This window comes from Mus caroli, chromosome 7, assembly GCF_900094665.2.
Source record: "Mus caroli chromosome 7, CAROLI_EIJ_v1.1, whole genome shotgun sequence".
Classification (NCBI taxonomy): Eukaryota; Metazoa; Chordata; class Mammalia; order Rodentia; family Muridae; genus Mus; species Mus caroli.
The window spans coordinates 122,371,073-122,382,496 of NC_034576.1; the positions used below are offsets into that span (position 1 = coordinate 122,371,073).

General features: G+C 41.2%; 1 protein-coding gene across 1 annotated transcript in view; it reads left to right on the forward strand.

Annotated features, from left to right (window-relative positions):
* The window catches only part of LOC110298830 (ATP-binding cassette sub-family A member 3-like), a 105,091-nt gene that overhangs the window by 12,824 nt on the left and 80,843 nt on the right, over positions 1–11,424 (forward strand). The window contains exons 7-10 of the mRNA XM_021168316.1: positions 1,902–2,161; positions 8,800–8,916; positions 9,239–9,356; positions 9,624–9,797. Coding sequence (XP_021023975.1) covers positions 1,902–2,161; positions 8,800–8,916; positions 9,239–9,356; positions 9,624–9,797 — 669 coding nt within the window. The remainder of the gene's footprint in view (positions 1–1,901; positions 2,162–8,799; positions 8,917–9,238; positions 9,357–9,623; positions 9,798–11,424) is intronic.

Sequence of the window (11,424 nt, forward strand, 5' to 3'; positions counted from 1 at the left end):
TCTTCTTTGCTTTCTCCTCCTCCTCCTTTTCTCTCTCTCTCTCTTTCTTTCTTTCTTTCTTTCTTTCTTTCTTTCTTTCTTTCTTTCTTTCATTTCTTCTTTTTTTCTCCACCAATATTCTATTTACCAATTATTAGAACTTTGGCATTAGCCTGTTCTGTGTGACTACCCGAGTCTGGGTGCTGTTTACCTGGATTGTCTAAACCACATGGCCACAGCCTTCCTTCCTATTTTGTTTCTCCAAGCTACACAGCAACATGGTGGAGAAGCAGAAAGGGCCTGTCTGCATGCTGAAGAGGCATGCATGTGATAAGAGTCAAAGAAGCAGGCAAGAGCCAGGCTTCCCCAGTTTATAATGAGGCTCACAGGAATTAGCTCATACCCTCCAGACCTGTCTAGTCTGTGAAATTATATTAACATGTTTGGAAGTCAGTCATCTTCCAGTAGGCTCCCACTTCTTAAGGATTCCAACACCTCCACATTGCCACTTTGGGGCCCCAGTTTTCAACAGATAAAGCCCACGAGGAAGAAGACCACATCCAAACAGCAGCTGCCACACTGAGAGTCTGTGAAAGGCAGTGGCTGAGAGGACTGGAGCAGACTTGGCTACATGAGGTTTTGCTTTCTTTTTGGCTGGTCTAGAACTTGCTGTGTAGACCAAGCTGACCTTGAACTCACAGAGATGTCTCTGCTTCCCAAGTGTTGGGATTAAAGGTATGTACCACCATGTCAGTCTGTGAATTTTAAAGGTGAACTTCAAACATGATGTCTACCTTCAATGATTTTTTTTTAAAGCTCACACTACAGTGTTATTAACTATGGACACACTATTGTCTGTGTGTCTCTACATGTAGTCTATGATCAACTCTTTTTGGTTACATTATCTTTATAGTAAGCATATGTAAAGGCTCCAGTGTTCTTTCTGTACATTGTTTTAGTTACTTATCATGTCCATTGGGGTTCCGTATAGATTTTCTTTGAGTGTGTAGATCTCTCTGTGAAAGGCCACTAAGCAGTATTCATCACCCTAACCTGACAGGAGACATCTTTTGGCTTACTTGTGTTGCTTTATCTTCCCGATGGTTGTCAGTTTGATGGATGTACATTTTCCACCTCCTTGAATGTGGTTGTCTTGACTTTATTCTTTTCGATATCGTAAATGAGATTTACTTCTTGCTTATGCTTCCTTCCTATGTCATATCTCAGTGTGTAGAAACATTTTAGTCAATTCCATGATGGTGTAGCAAAATGTCACAATGCTTATAATTAAAAAAATAATAGAAAGTTGATTCTCCTAATTTTAGAAGCTAGGAAGTCCAAGCTCCCGGCACCGACAGACTCGTCCTTCGGTAATGACTCACCGTGTGCTTCTGAAGTGATAGCTTTTTGCTCTGTCCTCAGGGCATGGGAATAGACTGGTTGTTTCATGACATTTTAGTGGGAGAAGGGGCAAAAAGGACTAGGCCACTCTGGTCTATTCCCTTTGAGAGCGTTCCATTCATGAGGATGGAGTACTTATGTCCAATCACTTCTGACAGGCCTTACCTTTGTAAAATATACCAAGTATTAGGCTTCAACATAGCAATTTTGGAAGGACACAGATAAGGAACAAGAGGTTTGCTTACAATTTTAAAATTATCATTCAGTTTGGCTGATAAAGACACCTCATAAGGTTATGGTATTATTTTCATGGGGTGTTTTAACTTTGAGAAGTCAGCAATTAGATCTCATGGTATTCATTATACGTGTCTCAAATCATAATAGGCATTTGTGAAATTGCTAGAAGTCTTGAATTATCTGAGCTGTTACTGTCATCTCCCTGGCTGTATGTTAGTATCCTGAACTTGACAGTCTCTGGTTTTGTTTTGTTGTTTGTTTGCTTGGTTTCTTTTTTCATTTAGGATACATCAGAGAAGGATTTCTTATCGTGCAGCATTCGGTAGACAAGGCCATCATGATGTATCACAGTGGCAGAGCAGCTGAAGCCATATTTGCCAACACCACAATTTATGCGGAGAGATTCCCACACCCGGCCTTTATTCACGACAGCTTCTTGTGGACTTTCATTGCTATGTTTCCTTGGACAATTTTATTTACATTTACTCAAATGGCACTTGTCATAGTTGGGACCATTATGCTGGAAAAGGAAAAGAGATTAAAGGTAATTTCATTTTATTTGTAATATTCTGGGCCAGCAGAATAGTGTGTGCAGAGGGCTGGGTAGTTTCTGCACACCTGTCTCTGCTAAATAGACATCCTGTGGGAGCTGCATGCAATCGTGGACTGCCTGGAGTGTGCACAGGGCCAACGATCAATTTTCTGAGGCTTTGATTTTTTTTTAAGAGAATTCTTGATTTGACTAAATGACTAAGAGAACACAATGGAAAGGAGTCAGATAGTAATGCCCCGAAAATGTCTATGGGATGAAGTAAGGAGAGAATCAGACAAGGTCTTGAATTATGTAACCTAAAATATATCTTAATTGCTACAACCTGTGATCTTCCTGGGGATGATTTTCAGTCTGAAGTAAATCAGACTTCATTATAGACAATAGTGGCTGCAGTCAGGAAGCTTCGAGAGCGCTCACCTGTCCATCAGCTTGTTTAATGCTTACTTACTAATTACCTCCTTTGTTCCAAGGACTCTGATGGACTTCGTGTTTAAAGTCTGGCTTTATCAGTAGCTAACTCTATGATCATTCTGTTTCCCTAAATGTAAATTGAAGACTGTAGTAGCTACTTTTGTTGTTATTGGGGTAATTAATGAGATATTATTTTAGAAGTCTCTAGAACCCATCTATAATCATCCTACAACTGGTAGTTTAAAAAAAAGAGAAGACAACTCTCTACTTATACATTGTTCAAAGTTTAGTTAAGATGTATGTAATATCTTAATTACCCAAGTGGGTGTTTACTGGCCAGACATTGGACAGAGACGGTTAGTATCTAGAACATGCAAAGAACTTGAAATTCAACATCAAGAAAACAGGCTGGTTTAAAAAACAGAGCAGGGAATCAAATAGAGTTCCCTAAAGATGAAATCCAGATGGCTGAAAAACATTTAAAAAAAATGTTCCATGTCCTGGGCTATTAGAAAAATTCAATGAAGACTACTTTGGAAATTTATCTTACTCAAGTCAAAATAAAAAAATAAGATTAAAAAAACAACAACAACAAAACAAACAAAAAGACAATGAGAGCAAATGCTGCCACGGTTGTGGGGAAAGGAGAACACATACTCCTTACTGGCACTCCTTACGGCAGTGCAGACTGGCATAGCCACTATGGAAACCAGTGTAGAGGTTCATCGAAGAGTTGGGTCTACCGTAAGCTCTCACTGTACCATAACTCTTGGGCATAAATCCAAAGGACTCTATATCCAACTACAGAGTTACGTGCTCATCAATGGTCATAACTGCTCTATTCACCATAGCTAGGGGAAAAGGGGGGAAAGTTATTCTTGAAGTACAGTGGTGGCGTTGGTTGTTCTGAGCAGCAGTGAACGATATGGTTCAATAGGTAGATGCTACCAGAGCAAGGGCTTTGGCACAGGCTAGTCCTGTGCCCAGCACTGTTACCTCCACAAAGAGCAGGTGTGCAGAGGTATGGAGGGCTGGCTGACTTGAAGGGAAATCAAAAGAAAGAAAATACACCAGAGGTTGCATGCCTCACCATTATACATTCTTTTCCATTTCCTTTTAATCATTAAAAAACAAATGCAGAAACCATTCTTAGGTTTCAGGATATAAAGAAATGACCAGCGTGAAGAATTGGTCCATGGGTCATTATCTGCTGACAAAGCTTGGCCATTTAGGCAAGACTAAAGACAAGAAGATAATTTTAAGGTAATTCTGACAGGCCAGGTAAAAGGCAGGAAAGACTGAGTTAGGTTGTCTTAGTGTGTGGGACAGAGATCGACCCATGGACCTATTTAGGAAGTAGACATCAGTGGAAATGGATATGTACATGACTGACTTTGAGTTTTTGAATGTTGCACACACTTCTTCCAGGGATTTCCCCACACATCATCTTGTTGCTAAGGCATTTGGAGATGCTTGTCAAGTGATGTCCAGATCGAGTGAGTCAGTCCACTGACTACTCCCAAAGGGACAGTGACACTGGGCTTAGTAAAGACAGATCTCAACAGGGAACACAGTCATTCTTCTCCTCCCTGGCTAAGGAGGTGAAACTATGATACCCCAAATCACCCATGCTCAAAACCTCAGTTTTATCCATGTGCTGCAATGCATAATGTATATCCCCACCATTTCCTGCTGTTGTAGTGTTTGGGGAAGTCTTTCTGTGCTTCATCTCCAAAATGGTGACATCAATATTCTGCCTTGAAAGTAATTAGAGACACTCCAGGTTAGTACCCAAGGAAAACAGAGCAAGAGTCTTGTGTATGTCTCTATTTCCTTTGTCCCTTACACATGGGAATTAATGTAACCCTGATTCTCCCCAACCCCTGATGGCTCCCCTTCCTTCTCCCTTTGTAGTAATGCCATCTGCCAGTTGTTCAAGCTTTTGTTAACATTTCATCATCTAGCTATGCCAGCACTCTCTTTGGTTTGGCCAACAACTGTCTTCCCCTAATGTTTTCATATTAGTCCCTTGCCCCTCAGTGACAATTGATCACCAAACCATCCTTTGTTTTTGTTGTTTTGTTTTTTCTCACTGTAAGACCTTTTCTTCCTTAATTGGTGAATCATCTTTTTCAAATCTATTTTTTAGCTACCAATTGAAACAGCCAGTTTATTTTTCATGTCACAGAGACTTAAACTAGACGCTTTAAGCTAGTATTCATTTTGTTTTGTTTAATTGAAAATATTTTTTATTTCTAGACCTGGTGATTCACATCTTTAATCCCAGCATCTGAGATTCAGAGGCAGGTGGATTACTGTGAGTTCCAGGTCATCCTGGTCTACACAATGTGTAGGCCAGTCAGGACTTCATAGAGAGAGCGTGCCTTAAAACAAAAATTAAAAAGAAATTAATTCTTTGAGAATTTCATACATTGTATTTTGGTTATCTTTACCTCTCCCCTCTCTCTTTCCAGATCCACACCCTCTTCTGTACCCAAACCAACTTTGTGCCTTCATTAAAACAATACTAAACAAAAGAAAAAAATCCAGTTTGTGCTCTTGTTCCTAAAGGCTACTGATATTTTACTGTGTAAAAGCCCACGTTAGTGTTGGCTCACTTTTGAACTTAAGCAGAATTGTGCAATAGCAATTCTCTGGCATCTGACAGGCATTCATATTCCACGGAGCTGTAATCCATACAACTTGTTTCCACAGATGGAGTGTGGTAATAGGGATGAACTCTCGTGACTTACACTTATGTTATAGTGGGTAATAATTAGGTTATAGTGGGTTATACTGAATAATAATCGTGTTATTCTGGATAATGGCACTTTGAAACCTACTCCTTCACTCTGTTTGATGCTGCTGCTGTTAGCAGGCCTATCTGGCAAGTTGCGCTTTATTCATTATACTTTAGCAGACTTGTAATAAAGCATAATGTCTTCATCTCCTGGTTTCTAATTTACACATCTTCTCATGATGGGTTCTAGTTCTCCTTTGCTATATAAGGTCGCAGCACCTTAACAAATGACTCACACCTGTCACCTCATATTCTCCCTGTCTTGGATTCAGGCATGACACTTACTCTTGGGCTCAGCCAAGTCTGTTCTCCTGTTTGCAGCTGTGGTGGGGAAAGAATCATTTCTTAGCTCCTCAGGGTTGTGGGTAGAATTCAGTTCCTTAAAGGCCCAGGACAGAACTTCTTAGTTTCTTTTGTTGTTGTTGGCCAGAGCAACTGATATTCTCAAAGTGCACCAGCTGCCTTTATATGGGGTACAATGTAACTACAGGCACTCGAGTTCACCACCTTCTCCACATCCCACTGACTGAAACAAGTTGTGCAACCTGCTTACACCAAAGAGAAGTAACAAGAACAGAATCACCAGAAGGCAAAAGTGACAAAGCCATCTTGGAGACTGTTTATGATACATGGAAATTTTTAACTGAACTCCAGACATTGTGACGTTTGAGTGGATTTTACATTCCCGAGTTTTTTTTTTTTTTTTTTTTTTTTTTGAGGCACACTTAGGTATCTTGGAAACAGTTTATTCTTTGAGATCTCTTCCTACTCTTTTTTTTTTCAATTCAAAGGATGGAACCCAGGGCTTTGCATATGCCAGGGAGGTACTCTTCCATTGAACTGTAGCCCCCAATTTTGATTTGTTTTGTTTTGTATTTAAGTCAGAGTTTCAAATGTAGCTAAGGTTAGCCTGAATATTATATATAGCTCGTAATGGCCTCGAATTCATGATCTTCCTGATTCTGCTCCATAAATTCTGGTATTGTGGGCATATGCCATCACACCCACCCAGCTATTAATTTATAGGGTTTTTTTTGTTGTTGTTGTTGGGTAGGGTGACAGTAGGGTTTATTCTAAAGCTTTTGTTCTCAGTTTGAGGCAATTTTGCTCCAGTGGTCTCTCAGCAATGTTTGGAGGGGGATTTTCACAACTAAGACAGATGTTGCTTCCATCGGGTTGGTAGAGGCCAGGGATGCTGCTGCATACTCTATAATGCCCACCACAGTGTCTTGTGATGCAAAACTGAACTGCCAGCCATATCAAAGCAAAGAAGCCTTGATATGCATAAACACATAGGACGATGTTCTACACAGAAAATCTTCTCAATAGTATTTAGGTTGAAAATCCAGGTCTAGGCCCACTAAACCGGACACACTGCTCACATAAAATCCTGGTAGATAACCTTTTGATGGTGGTTACAGTTTAATCTGGCTGTTGGCAACTGGAATTTCTTCTTTGCCTATGTTGCTGTGTTCTGGCCCTGGGATATATCCTCATGAGCTCTAAGATGGAGATGCTGGGGGCACCATCTAAGGTGCCTGGAGCATGTATCCTGCTAATCTCTGCCCTCTCTGGAATTTGGCCCTGGAAACTTCAGCTGCTTTGCCCTCTCTGGACTTACCTGTCTTTTCACCTCAAGGCAGCTGCTGGGCTCTGCTTCAGTTCCCACTGCCACCAGTCAGGCTATTACCAGCACATAGCTAAGCAGTCAGTATATCTTCCCAGTTCGCCTTGATTTTTTTCCTTCTTGTCCTTACCCAGAAACAGTGTGCTTCCCAGGGATTGGCTAACTAGCTAGTTGCATGCTTTTCTCTGCAGGCATGAACCAAATCCAGAGCCTTGATCATGTGTAGTGGTAGTGCAGCTATTCCCAGACCCCGGCACTGGTCAAAAGGGAAAGTTGTAAATGTAAATTAAATTTGTCCTAAAGCTGCCTCTCTGTGCAGCATTCTGTACTTAATGCTATGTGATGGTCGATGTCATTCCCTTGACAGGATCCAAATTACCTAGTCACAGACCTCTGAGCAATCCAGGGCTGTTTTAAATTGGTCAACTGAGGTTGGGAGACCTGCCCACTGTGGGCAGCGCTACTCCATAGGCTGGGGTGTTGGACTGCATAAAAAAAGGAGAAACTGGCTGAGTACTCACCACACAGGGATAGTCTGTATGTCACTTTCCTGTAATACTGTCTACATACACTGCTAGCAGAGCTCAGTGACTCTCTACTGTTGCAGGGTGTGACCCATCTCTCTCTCTCTCTCTCTCTCTCTCTCTCTCTCTCATATGAACTATTGCTTTTATCAAATAAACTGAAAAATTGAACTGTCTTAAGATTTTTCCTTTATCACTAGCCATTAGGAAAGAGAGGCATTGGTGACACAAAGAGGCAGCTTGAATAGACAGGAACAGGGTGTCCTTCAGTATGATCTGTAATACTGTGACCTCTCAGTCTGGCATTCTAATTTGAATCCTATTTTATTTTGTATGTATTTTATTTGGCTTGCATATATGTATACATATGTACCACGTGTGTGCCTGTTTCCTGCAAAGGACAGAAGAGGGTGTTGGATCCCTGGAATGGAAGTTACAGATGGCTGTGAACATCCTGTGGGTGCTGGGAACAGAATCCACATCCTCTGCAAGAGCGATGAGCTAGTTGGCTTCTTTTTGTTTCCAACTCGACCCAAGCTGTTGTTTTACCACAGCACCCGAAAGCCTAAGAAGCCAACGAGCTCCACAAGGGATACATTTCTCCAGTCCCCTGGATTTCTAGTTTGTAAATCCAGAAGAGGTTAGTGGAGGTGAAGTCTAGGATGAAAGCAGCCGGAGAGAGTGGCATAATGTGGCTATGTGTCCATAAAGCTTTATCTGTAAAAATTTAAGGTGGCAAGTCAGCTCATGCATCATAGCTTGCCCTTCGCTGCTCAAACCTATGGTGGGATTGAAACCTCTTGGGTTTATTGTTTCCTGGAAGCAGGGCATAATGAAAAGAAGACTAATCTTAGCTTGGCTTATCTGTCTGTTTTGTAAGACAGGGTCTTTGTGTAGTCCTGGCTGTCTTGAAACTCACTCTGCAGACCTATCTACCTCTGCCTCCCGAGTGCTAAGACCAAGACGAGCCACCATTGCCCAACTTAGTCTTAACTTTCTCCTTTTTTAGTTTTTTAAAAATGTTTCTTATATCAGAATCAGAACTTACTGTTAGGAGAAAAAAAATCTGAACCCAGAATTCTGTGTTGAAATCACAGCACTGACTGGGTGCAAGGCTGAATTCAGTTAGGTCCTTTGATTATCATGAGGTGTGATTTCTTTGTCGGTAAATTGGGGGTGGTGATAGTTAAGTCATGTAGAATAAGGTGTACGAAGGCGATTGAAGTGTGCTTTTCATGACCCTTGGCTTGTGTTGATTCCCCTTCAGGAATACCAGCTCATGGTGGGACTCAGTAATGCTATGCTCTGGGTTTCCTACTTCGTCACCTTCTTATTGATGTATTTCATCATCATCTGTTTGCTGTGTGGGATTTTATTCCTCAAGGCAAGTATCCATTTGCACTCAGCACGTCGCAGCCTTAAGGAGGATGAGAAAGTTGAAGTGTGGGCAGAGTGGGTTAGTTTACCCAAGAGTTAATGTGTTTCTCCACTGACTCCACTGTGGGGGTTCGAAAAGTGTGGTCTATCAGGAGTGGGGAAAGAGACACAGATGAATGGCCCTTTGTAGACAGTGACGTCAGCGTCTCCGAGTGGCTTGACTTATTTCCCTAGGGAGGTAGTCCATATCTTCCTTCACTTCTGTGCCTTCCCCCCTCTCCCCCATCACTTCACTCGTGACTAAACCAGCTCCCTGATTATTTCATCAGATTACACATGAGAGAGTCTTCCAGCATAGTGACCCGCTCTTCATCGCCTTCTATTTCATGTGTTTTGCCGTCTCCTCAATGCTGCTCGGCTTCCTGATTAGCACACTCTTTAATAAAGGTGAGCTGACCGGAAGAAACTCTCATTCAGGAAGCAACCTCAGGAGTTTCAGATGCCACTGGATAAATGTCAGGAAAATGTCTCCTTGCACTCTCAGTTAAGGAAGAGTCATGATGGGGCACCTTCTGTGTACTAGGCACAGTGCAAAATGCTGGCAATAGAGTGGCAGGCAAAAGAGTCCCCTCCCTTTGGAGAGTTGTATTCATGCCTTTGTAGTAAAAGGGAGGCTTGTGTCAACTGACCCTCTTTTTCCTTCTCCCTTTCCAGCCTCTCTGGCCACTTCCATTGCAGGGTTCCTCCACTTCCTCACCTTCTTCCCATATTTGATACTATATCATAAGTATGACCAGATAAGCCTCAGTGGGAAGCTGGCTCTCTGCCTCATTACCAACACGGCGCTAGCATTTGGGACTGACTTGATATGTAAGCTGGAGATGAAGGGTGAGTCTTCCCTTTGTGACAGTACCTGCATTAATTTCGTCCCAGAAGGAAAGGACAGACCATAGAGAGTGGGGGAGAGCAGGGCTAAAGGGTACTTTGAGTGTTCCTGCCCTATTGGCTTTATCATTAAAAAAATACCATGTGTGCACCTTTTATACGTACATACTGTGTATACATATATACATGTACACATTAAGGAAAGTGATGCAAGCGATATTACAAGTAACATATTAAGTATTTATATTTGTACATATATGTTATGTGTGTGTTTTACCTATGTCTCTTCTGGGGAATAACAGACAACAGACGCCTTTCACTCTGAAAGATGTCAGTGTTTCATTACTGACTAATTGTAGGGTTTTCAAAGATGAGTTTATCCAGCTGAGAAAAACTTGAGTAGGGTTATGGTGTATAGACAAATTTGCTTGTGTGTTTAGTTGTATTTAGAAAGACAGTAAGTGGCATTGTGTTCTAATTTTTTGTTTATTGGCATTGTTTACTGGCAATTATTCTTCATTTATGATTGGTTTTGTGTTTTAATCTATCACTGGAGAAATTTCTGCAGTTCTTTTTTGTGATCTCTTTGTTTCATTTTGATAAGTTAGCCTATTACTGAGCTATTGTGGTAAACATTCTTTGGACGTTTCTACCCTACCTTGGATCATTTAGTTCCCAAGTAAAAAACATAAAACCTTTATATTATATTTATAATAAGTTTTAAAGCACCAGAGCTGGGCAGATATCAACTCTCTATGCTATTTTGTCTACCTCCCTGTCAATAATCCTGAGGTATTACTTGCTATGATTTGCTTGGGCTGATCCTACTCCAACTGGCTGGCCCTCATGTCCATGCGCTCACGCTCCACCTACCTCATGGTGCATCTTCTTTCTCCTTCTTCCTCTCTCTCCTCATGGTCTCTGCCTTTGTATACATACCTCTGCATGGGGTTGCTGTTAGTTTTTGCATAATTCCATCATACTTTCCTTCCCACCTTCTAGTGTTTCCTATGAGAAATCTGCTCTGGGCCAGGCAGTGGTGACACATGCCTTTAATCCCAGCACTTGGGAGGTAGAGACAGGTGGATTTCTGAATTCGAGGCCAGCCTGGTCTAAAAAAATAAATAAATAAAAGAAGGAGGAGGGAGAGGAGGGAGAGGAGGAAGAGGAGGAAGAGGAGGAGAAATCTACTCTGGCTCTAGTCAGTTTATTTCTGTGTGTTACTTGGTGATTCTGTCTTGTAGGTTTTAATATCCTTTCTTTGTTCTGGATTTTTAAAAAGATTTCGCCATAAAATGTTTCAGAGAGGTTACTCTTGGGTAATTTACTTTTGCCTCACTAAGTGCTTTCTATCCCCTACATGGTCCACATTTGAATGCTTTAGGGTATTATTTCATTGACTAGGTCTCCTATACCCTCAACCTGTGGCCTCTCACCCTTGGGAATGCTGACTAGACAGAGATTTGATCATCTAATGATGTCCTAGAGATCCTGTGTTTTGTCTTCAAGTATTTGTACTCTTTCTTCTAACTGATCTCTGTTGTTGAGACTTTTACACTTGATTTACTGAGATTATAATTTTAAAGATTTCTCTTTGACTCATTTTCTTTTTTCTTTTTTTTTTTTTTTT